The sequence below is a fragment of the Cardiocondyla obscurior genome, linkage group LG01, assembly GCF_019399895.1.
Source record: "Cardiocondyla obscurior isolate alpha-2009 linkage group LG01, Cobs3.1, whole genome shotgun sequence".
NCBI lineage: Eukaryota > Metazoa > Arthropoda > Insecta > Hymenoptera > Formicidae > Cardiocondyla > Cardiocondyla obscurior.
In genome coordinates this window covers 1,837,751-1,858,775 of record NC_091864.1, presented here as the reverse complement: position 1 = coordinate 1,858,775, position 21,025 = coordinate 1,837,751, and the positions used below count along the sequence as shown (strand labels likewise).

General features: G+C 46.9%; 1 protein-coding gene and 1 long non-coding RNA gene across 11 annotated transcripts in view; one reads left to right on the top strand and one right to left on the bottom strand.

Moving 5' to 3' along the window:
• Nucleotides 1-21,025, bottom strand: part of LOC139112706 (agrin) — a 382,197-nt gene that overhangs the window by 12,701 nt on the left and 348,471 nt on the right. For 7 of the 10 annotated variants that reach the window (XM_070673825.1, XM_070673963.1, XM_070673969.1 and 4 more), the window contains 11 exons: nucleotides 17,152-17,367; nucleotides 16,738-16,979; nucleotides 15,440-15,626; nucleotides 11,716-11,813; nucleotides 5,612-5,741; nucleotides 5,000-5,233; nucleotides 4,109-4,405; nucleotides 3,718-3,867; nucleotides 3,250-3,510; nucleotides 2,846-2,992; nucleotides 2,302-2,538 (listed from right to left, as the gene is read on the bottom strand). In XM_070673825.1, the coding sequence (XP_070529926.1) occupies nucleotides 2,302-2,538; nucleotides 2,846-2,992; nucleotides 3,250-3,510; nucleotides 3,718-3,867; nucleotides 4,109-4,405; nucleotides 5,000-5,233; nucleotides 5,612-5,741; nucleotides 11,716-11,813; nucleotides 15,440-15,626; nucleotides 16,738-16,979; nucleotides 17,152-17,367 (2,199 nt within the window). The remainder of the gene's footprint in view (nucleotides 1-2,301; nucleotides 2,539-2,845; nucleotides 2,993-3,249; nucleotides 3,511-3,717; nucleotides 3,868-4,108; nucleotides 4,406-4,999; nucleotides 5,234-5,611; nucleotides 5,742-11,715; nucleotides 11,814-15,439; nucleotides 15,627-16,737; nucleotides 16,980-17,151; nucleotides 17,368-21,025) is intronic. The other 3 variants (XM_070673887.1, XM_070673903.1, XM_070673936.1) reach the window with 3 other exon arrangements.
• Nucleotides 7,561-10,431, top strand: LOC139113134 (uncharacterized). The gene is made up of 2 exons (XR_011547634.1): nucleotides 7,561-8,925; nucleotides 9,060-10,431. It is a non-coding gene; the product is annotated as an uncharacterized lncRNA (long non-coding RNA).

Genomic DNA, 21,025 nt, shown 5'->3' with positions numbered 1-21,025 from the left:
GAGGAACTCTCGCTAATGATGCGTACGCTTGTTACATCTATCGCCGAGTCTGTGGGAAGGGACGATCGATTACGCGCTATCAAAGTAATCACACAGGAGAGCTTCCGGTTTCGAGACAACATAATTTCACGGTACAGAAATAAAAGGGGCTCGAACGAATCGAAAAAAGCGCCTCTATCGCAAGCAGCATATTTCATTACCTATAAATCATGCTGGCTAACGATAACGTCGCGTGTCTATAATTTTTTAAATAATTACTAAAGAATCTTCTCCAGGATAATTTACTTTCTCATCGATATCATTTTCCGTCGAGACTCTTCAGTTTTCTTCCACGAAGAAAATAATACCGTCCGAGAAATATCGAGTAAAACTCTCACGACTGACAATTTCGAATGAAACTTTGTTGGCCGTATCTCTTTGCGGCGAGAAAGACGGGAGGGGGCGGTGGGAGGTAAGAGAGTTATGCGAGTCACGCGGGTTTAATGCTCGCGGCTGGACCGCCGGACCGCCGCCGGTTACCCTTCTGGATGTCGGTTCTTCTCTTCTGGAGACACGTCCCACGGGCGCCAGTTAAGACGAGATCACGCTGGAAGTCCGCGGTGATTTAGTTAAAACCACCTTCGGCGCTCGCTCAGTTTCGCGAGTTAACGTTCGCCAACTTTCTTTATGTGCAAATGCGATGGTCGCACACCTCCGGGGATGTTTTAACACGGTTCCGGCCGAACAAACCTAGTTGCACGTACATATTCGTGCCTTTTTCTGTAATGCCACCATTTTTCGGTACAATAAATCGCGGAACAAATAAAAAATTAACAAAAAAAAAACGAGCTTGCAAAACGCAAATCAAATATACGGACATATAAATATCGAACGCGTGTATAATTTGAAAACAATTAATTAATTAAAACGGTAATCAGAAATTTATCAAAAAAAAAAAAAAAAAAACAATATATTTCACTGTGCCTTAATAATTACAAAAAGTTTTTATCACGGCGATATATATTTCACAGAGACTTTTAATTCTCTCCCGCGACGAAAATACAACAGTGGTTGAGAAATCGAGAAAAGCTCTCGCGGCTGACGATCGCGAATAAAATTTTATTTCCTTTGTGGCGAGGGGAAAGAGGGCAGGCTCTTCATTTTGTACTCTCATACCCTTCTACATATCGAACCCTTTTAAAAACATTGGCACTAATGAGTCTAGTGGCAATTGCAATAATTATGTAACCGCGAGCGCTTTCGATCACGACGCTTCCATCAAGTAAATTAGGAATATCGACTCGAATGTAATTCATTATTCGCTTACTTTGCTTCCTTTCCTCCTCGATTTGTTTGTAACCTGGCCGTTGCACCGCGAGTACGTATTAATCACAAGTGTTATTCACGACAACGACGGAAACGTGCGGCTGATTAAGAAAGCAAGCAAAGTAGCAGCTGCGGTTGTTCCGGCGTGGTTTGCGGGTGCGGGGGTTACAAACATATATATACATGTTAGTAGAAACTTGATAAGTTTATTAATGTTTGGATATACAAAGTGGACTACTGGTTAGGTTTTTCTAGAGGCAAGCTGGGGGTTCGTTCTCTTTTAATCGAACCTCTCTTCCGCCGAAGACAGAATTTACGCCGTTACGCTTATATTCCGAGTCTGTACTTCCTTATCGTAGCAAACAAGAGTCTTCTATTTTAAACAATCTAAATTATTATAAGCCGATGTCACAGAGTTGTGCGCGGCTGCCTGACAGCTTTCGCCAGGTCACGGATCCTACCAAACCGTTCTCGAAGGGTTCTCTGTTCCTGACAGCGGCAATTATCCTCTCGTATACTTAAACTCTTCCCCATTGTACAAATCTCCCGACAGCTCCCGAGCGATGGTTGCTACCGCAGGTTCTAACTACGGCTATCTAAATTTACCCGATTAATTTACAGAGCCGACGAGTCGTCGACGGATTATTTTCGATCGTCGTAGGCGGCTTCAGCTCGCGGCAATACGCCGCAGTTTTTGTGTATCGGGAGATTAATTTTACCACCGACGCGCTTTCCTCTGTTAACATCGCTACACAATTAGGCATACTCTTCTCGACTACGAATTACGAGCTCCGACGTCCGCCTAATTTAACTACGAGCTACTGGCGACCGCTGCGGTGCCCGCAGCTTCCTCTCTAAGGGACGTTCTCGTTATTAGAAGCCGTCATTTTCAAACGTGTTTTTTTTTTTTTTTGGCTGTGTGTGTGCGCGCGTTTCTTTTTCAATAGCGCAGAACGAAAAGCGACCTGTTCGGCGGAGTGCGCTCAGTGAACCCACCTCTGCAGTGGCCGAAGGCCTGAGTGACCACGTCGGCCTGATGGCGGCACGCGTAGAGCCGCAGCTCGCACTCATTGTCGTAGGTCTGCCCGTCGCTGCCGCAGACCGGCACAGACGGCATGTCCGCCGGGCAGGCAGACGGACAAACGCAATTCACGCCACCGATCTCCGTGCAGTGGCCGCCCGAATAGCACTCCAGCTCGTTGCAACTCGTCGGTACGGGCGGCGTCATGTCCGCTGCGGAGCAAAGCGGATTATAGCGCGGTGTTAATAACCATTACGGCGCGATACCCCCGTCAGGTCTACCCCGAGCGTGGACCTCAAGTCGTTATCTTGAGCGTCCGAGGGATAAACAACGTTTGACGCGAGACAGGTTAAAACGATGCGCGAGCCAGAGGAATTTATTTAATTCAAGCTTGCACATAGAAATAGACAAGAAAAAAAATTTTTTTTTTTAATTTAATTTTTATAAGAATTGTTAGTATTAAATCTCAGCCGATCGGCGGCTTTCATATATTCAAACCATTATTGTTTTATGAAATACCTGAGTAACAGCCGGTGGACGTTAGTATTTTGTTGTGATCGTTGCAGATTGTGCACTTTTGTCCCTGGATGTCGGGCTTGCAAACGCAACGTCCTGTCATCTGCTCGCAGTCCTCTCTAACGGATCCGAACAGCGAGCAACCGCACGCTGTGTCGAAAAAAAAAAGATAAACGTGAATTAATTCCCGGTAAATAATTAACGATCCCATAAATGCAATAAAGATTGCACACATCAATATTAATTATATAGACGTTTAATAATAGTAAAAAATTAATATCCTTTAAAAAACATGTTTTATGCAAATGCTTATCACAGCAGCGCATTCTCCGTATTCAAATTGCATCGCGGATGTCTCCATCAGACGATTACGCGAGCTAATCGCGACGTATATCGATTAGCCTTACGTATGCATCCCTGATGGCCCTCGCTTATCTTCGGCAGACCCCAGTAGCCCGGCATACACCTGTCGCATTTGAGGCCGCCCACCCCCGGCTTGCACTCGCATTGACCGGTTTCCGGGTTGCAGGTGTCAGACACGCTGCCGAGTCGGTTGCAACCGCATAAACTTGGGCAACCAGCGCCGTCCGGGCCGCGCGCGGCGGTTTTCCCGTCTGGGCAACAGCCATGCCACGAGTCCGCGCATTTTACCACCTGGATACCGTGAACTGGAAAAAAAAAGACGCATTTGAGAAACTTATAGGACACGTTGATCTCCTTGGTGCGAGTTCCTCGTGGCTTAAGAAATCGCGTCTCGCAAGAAGCGCGCTTGCAATGAGATAGTGAGCCGCGATACGTCGAAGATAGTTTTATAAACAATTTATTAATGGAGTGCATTCGCGCGGATAAGCAAAAAAAAAGTCGACATTCCTGACCTTTCTTGCAGCAACGTGCGAATCGCGGTGTTTGGTGGCAGTAGCTATTGCTAGGGCAGTCTTTACGCTCTGGTCCACTACCGCAGTCGTACTCTTTGCCCTCGGAGTCCACTAGCGGGGAATCACCGTTGCAGGGTTTGGTTTCCATGCCTGCGCGAACGTCGTCGTATGAGCAGAAATATATTTTTTTTCTTCGCAATATTTATTCGCGAAGTCGAAGCAGTTAATTATTATATTTACAAGATTAAAACGTTATATCGACCAAATGTAAATTCGTTAGTAAAAAGCTCGAGAAAAAAAAAAAAAAAAAAAAGACACGAAAAGCGTAAGGAGTTTATAGCGAAAGCTTCGTCCGTTTTGTCGTCTGTGCGTTCTTCGCGGAGTTCCGAACCTTGGCAGAGATCGAGGGGTCGCAGCCTCAGCTCCTGCTGCCTCTGGCAGGCCTCCATCTTCATGGCGCAGAGGGAGGAATAGATCCTGAGATCGCTACCGCAGACCGGCCGCATGTTCTCCGGCGAGATGGAGGCGCAGTCAAACCTGCAGCTGCACCTGGGAAACTTATCCGGGCCGAGCTCGCAAGTCGCCTCGAAGTCGCAGTGGATGTCCTTGCACGCTTCGCGCTCCTGGGTGCTGGTTACGTCGGCAATGGTGGTGACCACACGCGTCACCGTGGGCGTCGACTTGGTCGCTGTTCGGAAGCGGTTAGAAAGCGGCGGTTAGAGCAGTTTATCGTTAGGCTGGCAAATCGTTAATGGCATGCGGTTAACGCGACCCCGGATCGGCATTAGAGAACGGGCGTCCTAACAAGCGTCTCGCTGGTAATTGCGACCGTCCCCGAGTTATTTTCAATTACGGCGCCTCGTGCACAGCAACCTCGAACGATCACAGAAGAGGTACATGCGAGATGTCTAAACGTCTTTGGAACTCCATAAGCGGCATCGCGTTTTAAGCGTCACGCTCAAAGAGACTGCGGATCGCGTTACGTCAGACGCTCAAACTCGTTGTCAAGCCACAATGGCTTTTCATTACGTCGCTTGAGACGCACGGATCGCAGAGTGTTAAACGTTATATACGCGGCAGCTTTGCTACAGCCGGTCGCTCGCACCTTCGAGTTAAGAGACGTGTAAAACGCGTGCGTTTGATCGCGAGTTTTACGCCGCGCTTTCGCCATTGAAATTTTCCTCGCTCGCGCTGGCAACAGGCGGCGGATTGAATGCGATGAGGGCCTTTGCGAGCGGAGTTCGCGTGGTATAAAAGACGTGTGTTAATTTCGGAAACGTACTCAATGCCGCGGCGGCCAATCTCTCGGCGCAGTCTCCGTAAAATATAACGTGCAACGCCGGCAACTTGGGATCCCTGCCGCAGGCTGCACGCTGCAGCTCGCACTCAGACTGGTAGGTTTTCGCGTCGCTACCGCAAACAAGCTCGCCGCTGCTCTCTGGACAGACCTTCGGGCACACGCACTCCCCAGCCACGCAATGCGCCCCGTGGTCGCATTTCACCCTCGCGCACAATTCTGCAAAACATTCGGTTTCCTCCCTTTAGTTGACTCGCAGCGAATCCACAAACGAGAAAAAAAATAGTAGCTTAATTTTCAAGACGTCGAAAGACTAAAAAAAAAACGTCGGAGTAAATTTACTTATTTTTAATTTTCGTCAGCAAAAAGTTTCATTAATTTGATTGATTGGAATTATTTACAAATATTATAATTAATATATTACACTTTGTGGTGCTGTTATATTAAACTGAAAGCGTTTTCGCAATTATCTTTTGCAGCGGAAGGCAAAGAATAGATTATTTTACTTCTTAGTAATATTATTAATGCATTTAAATTCACAATATTAGTAGTACGCATTTACAAGACGTGACATACGCACGTGTGTGCGCTACTTACCGCAGGCACCCACGTAGCTAATGTTGACGAGGCTTTGGTTAGTGCACGACGCCCTTTTCAGGGCGCACTCGTTGTCGTAAGTCACCCCATCGGATCCGCAAACCTTTTCTGTCCCGGACGGTTCCTTAACCTGCGCACAATTATGCATTCCATTTCAATTGCAATCAAAGTAAAAACAAATCATTTGTAGCAGCATAAAATTAAGTAAATGCGATCTTGAAATAAAATCACGATATCGATTTCCTTTCGTACGCGAGGATTTTCGTTTAAAAACGACGAGGGAGGACGTGGTGCGCCGTGAAGGAACAGCGAAACACAAAGAAATGAAATAAAAATGGAAAGCAGAGGAAAGGATGAGGGAGTGCGTGTCTCACTTGTTGCGCGATACAGAGATACAGGGGTGCGTTTGACGGACAGTAGGGCGAGGGCGAGGATGAGGGTAGACGGGGGAGGAGAGAGAAAAGCAGAGCAATAGCACAGGAAAGAGCGAAACTTAATTAGCTCGGCCGTCATATTCGCGGCTGCTCTTGTTTGCTTATTACACTCGCGTTTCATGCACTTGGCCACCCACCGCCAGTTGCCACGGTTTATATTGGCCAGTTGCGCACGTACAGACCGTTTCAGAGCAAATCGCTCGGTCAGCAATGTTTATTTTTACATAAACGTAACTCGGGTTTATACATTTTTTTTTTTATTTTTCCATTCCCTTTCAAAAATGTAACGAGCAGTTTCGACGCAGGACCCAACGAGGTTAACGCACGATCAATCTTAAACCCGATCATTTACGTAAAGTTACGGCTATTAAACTAAATGATGACAAATCCATAATAATATTTAAAGTACAATTAGCGAAGTGGCAATAAATCAGGATAAAGAGCGACTGTCACGGAAGTAATTAGTAATTCATTTATATGAAGTAACTCGCTTTCCTCATCTGGGATACGCGACGTAGAATAATTACGCGAAAGAGCATTCGGGAAAGAGTATTCACTCGATTTAATTAGAATTCGAGAGAAGGGTTTCCGCGCGGATGGCTTTGGCCATTTTGACGACGGAACGATGGTTATTATTACGGCCGTCCTAAATACAGCCACATCCAGTATGCGGGCCGCGGCGAAGTTTCCCCGTGGCAAAAGCGAGAGAAAGAGAGAGGCAGAGGGATAGAGAAACGTCCGCACGATTTAGTTGGTTCCCTGTTAAGTTTAATTGACGTCAGTCAGCTCATTTTCTGAGGTTAATCCGCGTGCACACGCGGGCCCGCGGTTCGTGTTTCATTAAGAGGATTATTATGTGCGCCCGACGCGCGTTACCTTCTGCAATTATTCCACCCGGAATTAGGAACGAAACCATCTGCCCGAATCCATCGCGCCCACGTCGTCGACTCACTCGATACCGCAATCGCGTTGCCCTTTGCCGTACGATACGGCCGCGAAGAGGCGCCGAGATTCCTTGCCTTACTTTTCAACGAATGCACGAAAAAAAAAAAAAAGAAAAAAATTAATCTGAAATATTCAATAGAAAGATGAGAGATTACGCCGCGGTTCTTGTGATTTCCGGTCGATAGATCGTCATTCTCCGCGAGAACACGTCTCGAGATTCGCGTTGCGGGCAGAAAGATCGCATCGTCGGCTCGCCGATACTTTTCAACGAGCATCCGTGACCGACCGACCGAACGACCGGACTTTCCCTCCCGGAAGAGTGCCTCGCTTTCGGGACGGAGCTTGCCAATCTAATCCTTTTCTCAACTCTTTTTCTCGTCCCCGACGTTGGATGCATTCCTTATTCCTTTCCCGGTCCTCCTACACGGACGACCGCGGTGCGACATCGAGGGAATTCCGAATTGTTCGCCGTCTCGTCAGCAGGACGCTCCGCGAATCGTGAAATCCGAGCCACTTCACCTATCGCTGTCGAAATCGGCTGAATTTTCCGCGGAACCGCTATCTTGATGAACCAACATGCTCACCATTCTGAATGCACGATCACCGTGATGGGAGTCGAGAGGCGCACGAGAGATAGGAAGAGAGAAAGGGGAAGAGAGAGAGAGAGAGATTGTAATATCCGCGCGTGCAACCGGATACGAAAAATTATTTATCGGAAATCGATCCGGAATAGGCAAATAAATCCGCAGAAATGGAAATCCCGTGGAAATGAACCGAATTTTAATGTATCGGCGCGTATCAAATCGTTACTATCAAGCAGTTATTAGCGGAAATAATATAAGCACGAGTGAATCTCAAAACTCGCGAGAAAATAACTCGATCTCTCGTTGGGAAGCTCATTTACTTTTTATTTTACAATCTAAAGCGTCAGATATTTTTTTTACACCCTCTGGCATCGTCGCGGCGGTCTAGTTTCTTTTTTATTCTGGGCATTTACTTTCGTTTTGTCTACGTTAAAGAGACCTGTTACGCGTGTACGACTTTTCCGTAATAAACTGCGTGTCTTACATGGTAATTAAAATTCTTTTTTTATTTCTCCAAATGTGATTTGCATGCGGCCTTTAATTGTATTTATTTCTTTCTTGATTGCGAAAATTACGAATAATAGATTCAATCGACAAACATCGCGATGTAGCCGTCGGTGCTAATCAAATATTAGACATAATATTCGGCATAATAATTAAATTTACAACGTGTTAAATTGTGTTACAGGTGAGAGGCGAGAGAGGAGGGTAAGGAGGGCGCGGAGCGCGGGAGGTAGATGGTGCGCACGCAATTCCGCCATCCTTCTCATTCCTTCGCCAGCAGAGCAGCACGCAGCACGTGGCGCTCCGCAAGTACCGGAAGTAAGGCTCAATTTCAGTGAACAGAGATGTAACCCGCCACGAATTACGCTCTCCTATCCTCGCCCCGTACGCAGGGAGCATCTGTGATCAGTTTTTGTCTCATCTCTGCGCGACACGTGCCGTCATTAAAGGTAAGTTTCATTCTCATTTATACGTAAAGTAGATTCGCCTCATCGGGCCGATCGCCCGGTAATTCACAAGTGGTTAATAGCGAGATTTGATATCAGAGAACCGCGATGCATTCGAGTTTAATTGTTCTGCGTAGAGAACGAGCACGGAACAGAGGTGCGGGCGCGGAGCGAGGGGAGTAAGTGGTGCGCGCGCCGACACCGACGTTCTTCCGCCTTCCTTCGCCAGCAGCGCAGCACGCAGCACGTGGCGCTCCGCAAGTATCGGAAATAAGACTCAATATCAGTGAACAGAGATGGAACCCGCCACTAATTACGCTCTCCTATCCTCGCCCCGTACACAGGGAGCATCTGTGATCAGTTTTTGCCTCATCTCTGGGCGAGACGTGCCGTAATTTAAGGTAAGTTTCATCCTCATTTATACGTAAAGTAGATTCGCCTCATCGGGCCGATCGCTCGGTAATTCACAAGTGGTTAATAGTGAGATTTGATATCAGAGAACCGCGATGTATTCAAGTTTAAATGTTCTGTGTAGCGAACGAGTCGGTGGCGCGGGCTCGTAGCTCGCGCGCTAGCAGCGGTCACGTCGCTCACACATACAATGACCGGGGCCCACGGACACGGCCGGCCACGGAGCAGTGGAGTGGGACTACTTGGCAGGATGCCAGCGCGGACGGCGACGCACTGGTGACCTACTTGTCGCATCGTCGCGCTTCTTTTCTCTCGCATCGTCGCTCTCGCTCTCGCCTCGGCCGGTGAACGACCTCACAGCTGGCGTTGAGACCTACGACAATTCGGCGGCGTTCACGGCTCGCGCTCACGGCGTCGCAGCATTTCATATCGCGGCCTGTCTCATTCGCCGCTTCACGCAAGTTCTTGAAGCCGTCAGGATAATCCAGAAACTATCACAGTAGGAAGGAAGGATGGGTGGATGGATGGGAGGAAGGAAGGACGGAAGGATGGAAAATAATCTACCCAAACCTAACCGAGAGCTACAAATGAACCGGCAACACGCCGTCGACCGTAGATTACTCAATCAATTGTAATTATTGTATAGAAATTATTATAATTAATTAATGTCCCCATTTATAATAACGCGTGCGAATTCGGATCTTTGGAAAAAAAAATGATTACGGAAACTAATAATGATTAATTGACGAACGTAATAATGTATTTATCGGTTACAAATTTGCGATACATTAAAATATTCGGCATAATATTCACAATCATATTCGACTCAATATTCACAGTAAAATATTCAGTGTATTAAGTGTTACAACGCGTTGGAATGTTTAGAGAACGCAACGAACGTACACAAACAAAGGTCGGCCGGCCACGGCTCACGCAACATTCCTAATCCCTCCTATGCTACATACTGTAGTCGAAGCTCGGTAGTCCGCACGTAGAGTTCTTAAACAGCGCTGTTCTCTGCTGATCGAAAGGTAGGTTATATTTGATAAACGATGATATCGCGGACGTGAATTAACTTCTGCGATGTATGATTTATACGTGCAGAGTACTATGTATATAATTTTTAGCGTAGATCCGTAATTCTTAAATATAATACTAATCGAGCAAATCTTTTTCTGTTGCAGATCAAGGTCGAGAAAATTGTATGTGTTTGTCGTCGCCTGTATCAGTAAAAGAACGAACCGAAAAATTTTAATCGACAGTGTTTTTTGAATTATGTAGCTTTCGCGATTAAATTCACCCGGGCGCGGTTGTAGCGAGTGCGTGGAAGGATGACTCGACTCGACGTCGCCACTGAGAGGAGGAGGAGGCCTAGGAGAGGCATCTTGCTTCAGCGGATCATCCCCGAGGTAAGGATCATATTTCATTTTTAATTATTAAATTGAGAGATTAATTAGAGGCACGGATAAACTTTTTTTTTTAATAATTGATTTTTTCTCAAGCATCTCTGCAATTTATATTTGTATTATATGTTACAGGGTCGTCGAAAGTGATTAAATCCGCTGCTGCGCATCGAATCGGTGAGTAAGAATTATTTTTGTACAATATCTGCGTTGTAAAAACAAATACATAATTCTTAAAAAATAAAAAAATAAAAAGCAATTAAAATAATGAGATGAAACGATTGCATCCGGTGAAGTCGCGCGGATGAAAGGAAAACAAAATGTTAATTAAACTTCTTTCTTCGCGCGTTTGTTTCTACGTTGCGTGGCGGAATACCGCTGAGATTTTCGACGTTTTACGAGAGGCCCATTAACTATTGTCTAAAACGAAACATGAAAACGCCATTCACGCCGTGGAAGAAGGACGTAATAAACCGGTCGTGTCGCGAAACTCCGTTGATGGAAAGTCCTGAAAATAGCGCATGCAAATGCACTCGATCCCTTCTTTTTCCCTGTCCCTTCACCCTCTCGCGCCGCCACTTAACGAAGCGGCTTTCTGCTTTTGCGGCGCGCAGCATCGAACGGTCTTGGGGAAAACGCGAAATATCGTCAACGACCGGGAATGCATATATATATATTTATTAGTGCAAGCGCGAGCGGGACATTCATCATCGTGAATGAATATTTTATGTCGGTTACGCTAACGAGCGAGCCTCGGCGAATCGCCACGGCTATCTCGAAATGATAGTAAGATCATAGCGAGTATTCGTATTTATTCTTCTCCAGAAGAAAACCCTATCTTTGCGCGGTCAATTACCGCAATATTGCAAAATTGATATATGCATAATAATTATAAAGAAAAAAAAAAAAAGTAAAATAAATGTAAAAGATGTCGATGTGATTAATAATAATAATAGTAAACCGAATTTAGTATTTCCCGAAGAGGCTGTCAGCCTCAGATCGAGAGTTACATTTCTCTCGGCGTTATATTTCCGTAGAAACAAGACAGGCGTGACATTTATAAAATTTCGGTGATCGAAATGGCGCGAATGCAAATGACAATTCCGAATGATCCAAGCGACCCGAATATTTGATTTAATATTCTATAATGTGCGTCACATGTTTTACTGATATATTTACCACCGGTCGCGTTATTCATTAGAGCATTTGTTTGATGACGTTATTAACGTATATTGTATTAAAATATGAAAGAATAACAATGCATGTTTGCGCTCGATGCTCTCGATAATTCTAACAGTTAGAGCGCATATCGCGCGATAGAAATTAAAGTTGATAAAAAATTAATATAAATTTTTATTAATAACGTAATCGACTTACCGAACTTTCGCACTTCGAAGGACAGACGCACTTAGCTTCTCCTCCGTTGTCGCTCTCGCACTCGCTGTAGAACTCGCATTTCTTGTTCTCGCAGCCATCTAAGAACAGATCGAATTTAAAGTCTTATGTTGTTCCGCGGCGGGTTTCTGTGTATTTAATGCGTATTCAACCGGCACATCCTTTCGGTTTCGTGACACGCGCCGGGGCCACTTATCACGCGCCACCCCTTGACCATTCCGGCGGAAGCAGGCCGGCCTCTGACCGCTTCAGGATAACATTAATAAAGATTCTCGCGCGTATTTGCATAACGGCGTCCGTTTCAAATGGAATTTTCAACGACGGCGGGTGGGAAGTATAACTGGGAGAACGAGGAGAGAAATCAAGACAAAGGGTGGCGCCGAAACGCGAGTTGAGGAAGTCCTGGGTGGAAAGAGGGACGACGGTGGTGGCTTGCTAGTCGCGAAATTATCTTTAGAATTCATTGAAATCCACGGCGGATGCGGGAGTAGCCGGAGAGGCGAGGGAGGGCGAGCGGGGGGGGGACACGAGAGGGATTCACTCCGTCGACGTGTCGATGATACTCGCGGCTTGAGGTGACTTCCCTCTCCGGCTTTCTTGAAAACGGGACACCGCGAGCGTGGAATCGTCGCGCGAAGCGTGACTAGAAATACGGCGAAAGGGAACGGGGATGGAGATGGGGTGGGTGGAAAGCAACGCGCGAGGAAGTGCATGCATATGCAGCGTGCATGCCGCGGGGTAACAACTCATATGATTCCGACCGCGGAACAGCCAACGTCGCAAAATCACCGGGCGGTGCACGAAAACCGAATTCCACGGCACGTTTCGCTCGATTCCTAATGCGAGCTCGAAATTGGTAATGGAAATCGTCCCTTTCAGTTAAATTTACTACGAAAATTCGCACAATGCTCAGTAATTTATAAAATTATATCTTTACGGAACTTAATTATCGTTCTCAATTAATTTCAAATTTTTGCTCGTGCGTTTTTCCCTCAATATTTTCGATTTCGCGTGCCACCGCCACGCTCGCCCGATATTAAAAGTGAAGCAATCTTTTTGGGCGCGCTCGCTGAGGGTACGTGTGTTATGAAGAAAGTTTGGTAAACCTTAGCATAGATTTCCGTCGCGTTGTAGGTACTTCTTCCAGGGGATGATCACTTTCACCCACCGTCGTTCCGGTATCCCGTTTCATCAGATTTTTGTGATGGAAATTACTGTTTGTGTTTAGACTAACTCTTGCGAGTACGCGATTTTATATTCCCCGAGCCTTAAAGCCTTCGATTGAGGGGGAGGAAGGGTGAGGGTTGACGGGAGGGCTGACTGGGTTGATGGAATCGCTGTTTGAACGCATCCCCGCCGGCGCGGGCTTTTGATAAATCTTCTGTCTGATAGTGGAATGCGCTTGTCCGCGTTGTACGTTGACAAGTGGAACTTTTTAATAAAGATGCAAATCAGAAATGTTACGGTTTATTCCTGCGTCGGGTCGTAAGGCGCAAACACGAGTTACGAAATATTTCCGAAGGGATAGGTGTAAAAATAATCTGATTGATCGCCCCGTTAATCTTTAAAATCAAATTAATTCACGCACACTTCGCGACAATCCCGTTTACTCATCTCGCGTTTCGTGATTACGTATATAGGGCCATCACGGCATCTGCGAGGATGAATGATTTGCGTTGGAAATGAATAGCGCCAGGTGACAACCGTTTTCCGAATTCTAATACCGAGTCACGCGTTTGTTTCGCGCTGAAAAGCGTTTCATTTGCGAGCGATTTCCATAAAGAGATGCGAGGAGATGAAACTGGGCGAGAAGAAGCGAGAGAAATGATTTCTTTTTTCCCCGTCTCGTTACGGTGTCGTCCTCATTTTTACGGAAACAATGACTGTCGTGCGTGTAAAACTACAACTTCAACTTTTTATAAAAACACAATAGTCAAGTCTTAGGTTCAATCGTATTAAAATTGTAATTAAAAATCCATGCCCCACGGTAAAATTTGTTGAGCAAAAATGCAAATCAAAAAATGATGAAAGCACGATATTTATCGAATGTTATTAAAAAAAAAAAAAAAAAAAATTGTACGAAGCGGAAAATCGCTAAAGAATTTGCGTCTTTTTGAAACCACGGTCCGGATAGCGGCTCGTTCTGAAATATCGAAGGCGAGGGGGCGAAGAAAAGAGTGAGAGGGAGGGGGAGGAGGCAGATTAATAAGAATGAAATTGCAGGGTAGGGGCCAACGTCGTAAAGTACACGGTCGATGAAATCTCGCTCACTCCTTTCTCCCGCCCTCCCGCCCTCTCGGGATCGACGGAGGGCACGGCGTCGTTATTAAAGGCATCGTGGAAAATAATAAAATGAAGATTAATAGCGCGAGCTCGCGTGCAGCCGCGATGATGCATCGTCGAGTGCAGTATGCATGAAGTTGTTTACGATATCGTCCGGAATTCCTATTGCGAGGGAGGAAACGGGAAGAAAAGAAACGCTCCGCTGCATGAGCAGTATCGCTGAAAAATATCTGACGTGAAGTACAGCTTTATCAAACAGCACATGTCATACGTATGGCGCACCGGCGCTGATAAAACCCGACGGTGATGGTCGAATGTTTGCAAAATGATTAAGTCAATCTTATTTAGGGACTTAAGGATTATTACAGCGGAGCGATTTCTTCTTTTTTTTTTAAATCCTAATCCACTGATCGTAGCTCGTCTCCCTGTTCTCCAATCGGTGCCGGGTTTTTACGGTCGCGGCGGCGCTTTATCGCGCCGTATCGAACGTGAGGAGGCAAAAGTGCGGACGGACGGCCGATCGATGCTTAATTCTGGGGGAACACGCGAGGCCATCGACGTTAATCAAGTTTCATGCCGCCGCGCTACTTAAGATCGTTCAGAAATCCGTTATAAATTCAATTTACCCGGGCCGGATATTCAAATTAGTCGTAGCAAGTTTTAAGTTACCGCCGCACCGTCGGGGCGGTTACGCGACCGTATATTAACCCCCGCTGTCCGACCACTCCGGCATATTAAAATCGCAGATTTGTTCTCTTAGCGCCCCCGCCGCGCGCGGGAAATTATTTTCCGCGCTCGATATTAGTGCCGATAAGAGGAGCTTAATGCGGGACAATCCCGCGGGATTGGGAGCTCAGAATTTTATGCGATTAATTGAAACACTTTTCGAAGGACTTCTGCTTAAGAGATTAACTTACCGACAATATATATTTTTCCCGCGACAAATAAAAAAAAAAAAGGGGGGGATGGAAGAATGGACAAGGAAATTATTAAGCGAGACAAAGGAAGCTGTTGGAAAATAAAATCGTGATTGAATACGTTCCGAGTAAACGGGAAAAATTTAATCGCACGGAAGTTAACGTTACATAGCTCAGACTTTTTAATTTACGAGCAATGTAGTCTAATGCTTTCGCAGCAGCCTTTGTTTTTGTATTATTAGACTGCCTCTTTATTCTGAAGGAAACCGGAAACTTTTTTTAAAGCACAGGGAAAAGATTTTTACTTATATTTGGTGAGAATTATTTATTCGCGCTCTCTTTCGCGGAATAACGTCGGCTATAAAACTTAAAATCATCATTATTTTCCTTCTGCGCGCCGTTACGTTGGTATCGAATAATTAATGAATTGATCGTCGACAATAGTATATTCGGAGGCATATGGGAGCACGGACGACTCCCGCTTAAATTTGTTTTCGGGTACTCACTGCACAGTCCTGGGTAGAGAACGCGTATCTCCCGTCGATGCTGACATGCCTCCAAGCGTAGCTTGCACTCGTTACTGTAGCTGATGCCATCATCGCCGCATACGGGTTGAAATTCTGCCGGACAAGTCGGACATTCGCACACGGCGCTACCGCCGATTTCTGCGCAAATTGCGCCCCATTGACACACCTGCGAACCGAATAATCATACGTGAGATTACACGGGATGCATCGTCGGGCGTCTAGAAAAGCGGCGTCTAAGCCGCCGCTTTGTTTTCTTCTTTTAATTAAGCGTCGTAATTTCTTTTTTTTCCCTGATCTGTTAATGACAAATTATTGAGTGCTGTAAACAGAATTTATAGATAATTATATACATTGATATCGCAACGATTTTTTAACTGCCTCGAATAAAGGCAATGTAGCGGAAGTATAAATAAAGAACGAGTCAGATGGCGGAAAGTCTGCTGGCCGTATCGGGAATATCGCGTGGTTCAAAATCGTTCATGAGAAATACATGGGAACGGGAAACTCGGCACGGGAATGTTTTCCTGAAATTCATCGAGCTCTCGATCGCTCCTCGTTTCTTTTCGTGCTAGTACCCACTAGCTTTCCCGCAGAGATATCCGGGCATAGCGTCATCCAATTAGCGACAATTGCTTTTGGCGAAGGAGCTTGTCGAAATGGTGAGGATCTCACCTCGGGCTTTCGAATTTTGCGGGGGAATCGAGAAAGTATCGAGAGGAAGAAATAGTGAAAGAGAGGAAATTCCCTCCGCACTCTATCCGAACTCTTGATCCCTTCCAATTTCTGCGGTGAATACATCCAGCAATTTCCATTTCGCGAGCGAGCTCGGCATCGATTACGAACCTTGTTCTATAGACCAATGACGCTTATAGTTTAAATTTAACAAACAATAAGTTACCTAGTGCTTCGAATAATGAAATGTAATTTTTACGAGACTAAAAATAATCTCGGCATCACAAACGCGATTTATGATTATTTAAATCTCTTATCGTATAAAGCCAAATAATTTTTTTTTTCTTTTTTCTTTTTTATTAATTTTTTTTAATAGAAATATTTCTGCTTCTGCTATATTTGTCGAATTTAATAAATCGGTATATAGTGAAACGTCTATAAAATATTGCAACGCGGCTTGTCGCGATTTCTAAATAGTCTCCCGTCGTCGAGACTCCGTGAATCCAACGAGAGATCTTGCCCGCGTTGAGCCGAGCGCGGAAACGGAAGCGGAAACCGCGGACATGCCTCGTGTTTCCGTCCGCCAGGCACCGGGCGAGACTGACCTTCTCGGAGCAGGGTCCTCTTGAGCCGCATGTGCCGACGTAGGCGACCTCGATGTTGCTCCTCGTCAGACATGCCTGCCTCTTCAGCTCGCACATAGACGTGTAGGTTGTTCCGCCGCGGGCGCACACGGGCCTCATTACCGGTTCGCATTCCGGACGACACTCGCAGTTGGCGATTCCTTGCCGATTGATCGCGCACTGCTCGTAGAAGCTGCACTTTGCCGTCTCGCAGGGATTGTGTCCTGCGAAACCAAACGATCGCACGACTCTCGTCGAGATCACTTGTATATTTTCGCGAAACGTCAAAGGAAATATATATTTTTTTTTATTGTCGAGAAAATATCAATAAAAAAAATTTAATTAATTTATTGGGTGGGAATAAAATGAAATTAACAGCCATCTTGGCTTTATTACCGGAGCTGCACGCGCCGTTGTAGATCTTCTTGAGCGGTAATCTCGATCGGCATGCTTCCTGTCGGAGGTTGCACTCATTCGAATACGTCTTGCCGTCGCTACCGCAAACCGGCGAGAGCTCGAGGCCGCATTGTTCGCCGCAACGGCAGACTGGTTGCCTCGAATCGTTCAGCTGACAGACTTCCGGCTCTACGCACTCGATGCTTCCGCACGGGTCTGGAAAATTAATTTGTAAATTACGATTTCGATACACGTAATTATATACATAATCATGATTGATATAATTTCAATCGCGCGGGCGGTAAATAATATACGCGTTATATCGAACGATTGTTGCACGGAGAGTCTGCGCGATCTTCCGAGAAGCGTTAGAAAAAGCATTTAATTCCCTTTAACGAGGAAAGTTATTCTCTCTCAGCTTTGATACTTATATTTACCCGCGGCAGAAAAGATTCTTAATTATCTTCGAATTACCGGATTCATCTCGAATAATTATGGGAGTTGATCAGGTGATCCGCGCGCTAAAAGTTCATTTGCATTCGATCGGTTTTTCCTATCTCATTTCAGGAATTACTATTAATCCCGGCGAAATCGAATGAATTTAAATAACCTCCTTGCGATTCCTTTTTATGAGCCGTTATTTGCATACGAGAGACGAGATCTCGCGCAACGCGAAGGCGCGCAGATAAGAACCGATTCGCGCGAGGACTCGAGCAGTCAGGTCGTGGTTCGGGGAAGTACAGTCGCGCCGAGATTAATCTTCGACTTCCGCCGAGGAAGGAAGTTGCACTCCGTTTCCCGTTTACGGGCTTCGGCCTTATACCGGCGGCTGACGAGGCAAGTTCTCCGCCGGCGGTGGTGGTGTTTCTCGGCGTTAGCTCGAGTTACAGTCCAGCGGAGCGACTAAACTCTCGACCCTTCCGTAATTCAAACCTCCGTCGACGCACGGGTACGTCGGCTCGTTTGAGCTTCGGTACCGATCGATCACGAGGGGGAGGAAAAATATCGTGGCATTCGCGAAATCGCGAGATGACGGCCGTCATCAATGCCGCTCGGGAAATGATATTTGGAATGTTAAAGCGGTCTGCTGTGTTCTGATCCGCCCTTCGCGTTCTATTCACCCGACGCGAGGGGGATTAGCGATTAATGGACGACGGGGATATTTCTCGCGGCGCCCTTTTCATCGCCTCGCAATTTTATCTCCGCCCGGGCGGCGTCCTTATATCGCGTTTCCATCGCTTGCATCGAATGAGATAGAACGGTGTCATCGCGCCCTTTCAAGATCTCCGCGCCTTAATGGGATTTCTCATCCCCCCCCCTCCCCCCGCTTCTTTCTCGCCCGTTCGTCCGTTTGCAGCAGCCTTCATCGAAACACCGGCCACGATCCGATCCTTTGCAAGGGGGGGATGGGGGCACGAGGATGGTTACGCGTTAACTTCACGCGACATTACCCTGATGCGGATTTCTTTGTATTATCGGGGCGGGGGCCGCGACGTGAAAGCCGCTGGAAGACCTTTTCAGTATGGACGACGAACTTGCCGTTCGACGGCTGGCATCTCTCGTGGAACGTGTGCAAAGACGGGCGATGTGGTATATCGTGACGCCGGGTGACTGATGGGCCGCTTGCACATTCCTCGTATTATTGGTGGAATTATCATTTAATTTAACGGGGAAAAGAGACGCGACGGATACGGAATATCGATTCTCCTTAACAATTTCGGCCGAGTATAAATATATATATATCGATCGCGGAACGTCATTGTCGCGCGGCGAATTATCGTTCGAAAGGAAAAATTTTATACCGATAAGAAAACACAAGCGCCTTGTCCCCTCCGGTCTATCGACTCTTGATGAATTCGGAAAGCAGCCTTTGAGGTGATTTTCGGATGGAAGAGATGAGTCGCGAGGCAACCAACTTACGTACACACGGCGAGAGTGCATCCTAGTTACTTCCGCTAAAGCAACTGCAAATATCGATCCTTTTTAGACGCCTTCCTTTCATGTGCAGATACCGCGCGCATACCTCTCCCGGCATTCTACGAGCACTGCGAGCGGGAATATCTCAAAATCGCTCGGCGCACGGTAAAAGCCTTGTAAATTGCCCGTCGCCTTCATCCACGGGCCGAGCGAGTCAGCATCATCCGTTTCCGTCTGTAGCTTTACGATTTCGCCGGTTTGCAAGTCCGCCTTTCTCCGTGGAACGGCGTATCGCGCCGCGCGATGAGATTTTAAGAGAAAGATCCTTTATATTCGTATCTCCCCGAGCTTACGCGCGCATCAAATAAAAGTAAAGGGGAATGGGAAAAATCCAGCGAGATGAAACGCATGTTAAACGGCGCGTAAGCTATATCGCGCGAGGTGTAAACCTCCCCTTGTCCTGAAATCCCGTCGGAGCATCTCGTTTTCTTCGCCCGCGTCTCAACCGCGCCGTCTCCCAAGATAACATCCGGAAGTCTCTCTTTTCGCCCGCGCGACTCCGGAAGCTATGGGAAGTTATACGACGCGGTTTGACATTACGCGGAGCGTAAGGTATAAAGGTATTATGTCTGGGGAGCAATGACTGGGTTTATGTTAACGGCACCTCTGCGATACTTCCGGCTTGATGTACGCTGCGTCTTCCGCGCGGCTGACTCCGCTCGACCTATCCGCGCTCGCTTCTTGTCCTCCGTGTAAGTCTTTTTGCGAATTTTTCCCTCTCGCTTCTTCCCTCGGCCACTTAGGTCCCGGGACCCGTAAACATGAGCGCGTCAGAGCGCAAGACGCAATTTACGGGGCTGCTGCCGACGCGGCATAGCCGAATTTGAGTGGCGGTGCAAGCCGGACAAATTGCTCGCCTGCTTGTATAAAGATAAGCTTTTTACTAGCGTCAAGGCGGCCGGGAACTGCCGTCTCGATATCTCACGAGATGACGTTGCGGCTGCACTGACAGCACCGTCGAAGTACGATAACGTTCCTTTCTAAGAATTTGATTAATTAAACTTCCTTGCGTGACTAGTCGGCTTTTAATTAGAACGACTTTTGCCGTTCTCGTCTCTCCTAATCAGCTTCCGGCGCGCTGAAATTTACAGATTCTTTCCGAGTTGCTCCTGCAGCTTTCACGTCCGCCTCTGGCAACTCCGTTAAATCGATAGCAATAATATGACACCGTGATTAATATCTAATTTGCGGACCGTGATATCTGCGGCTCGACGGCCGTGTTACCGGAGCTCGTTAGCGGGGCCTTTGAATAATGAGCGCAATACTCGCCTCCTCTTCCCGTAATCGAACTCGCCGCGAATCCCGCCAAGCGCCGGCCAGTTTGTCACCGCCAGTTTTTAACGAGACGTCCGTTCTTGCCGCGTCCGTCTGGCTGCAGCGCAATCTCGCCGTTATCGACACTTACACGATCATCGATAATCGATCGCGCCCGTTACTTACGTCCACACGTTTCTTGCCCCGTTTCCAGACGCTTGCGGGAGATCGTTCCTAAGATGGGATGTTCCTTTCTTTCCTTTTTTCGCCGACACCGATCTCCAGTCCGATCGTACAAACGCGCCCGGTTTCTCGACTGAGGAAAATCGTTTCTATCGCGCCTTGACACCGCCGAAATTTCCGGCTCGTTAGGTCCCGTTTGCAAGAAGTCCCGCGGATAAACACATTTGCTTGTTGGCTTGTCTCGGGGCCCTGGTCTCGTCGTTCCTTTTCCTCTACGCCGCCGTCGTTTCGTTCTTCGTGCAAGGGCGCGAGCGTATCTCGGTTCAGCCCCGGCTCGGCGAGTGTGAGAATTTAGTTGAATCCATTTCCGAGGTGCCGCGCCTCGGGAATCCGACGTTCCTTCATGGGCGGCTCTACCTTTTCTCGGGCGACCCTTATTTCGGCACGTTCGAGCGTGAAG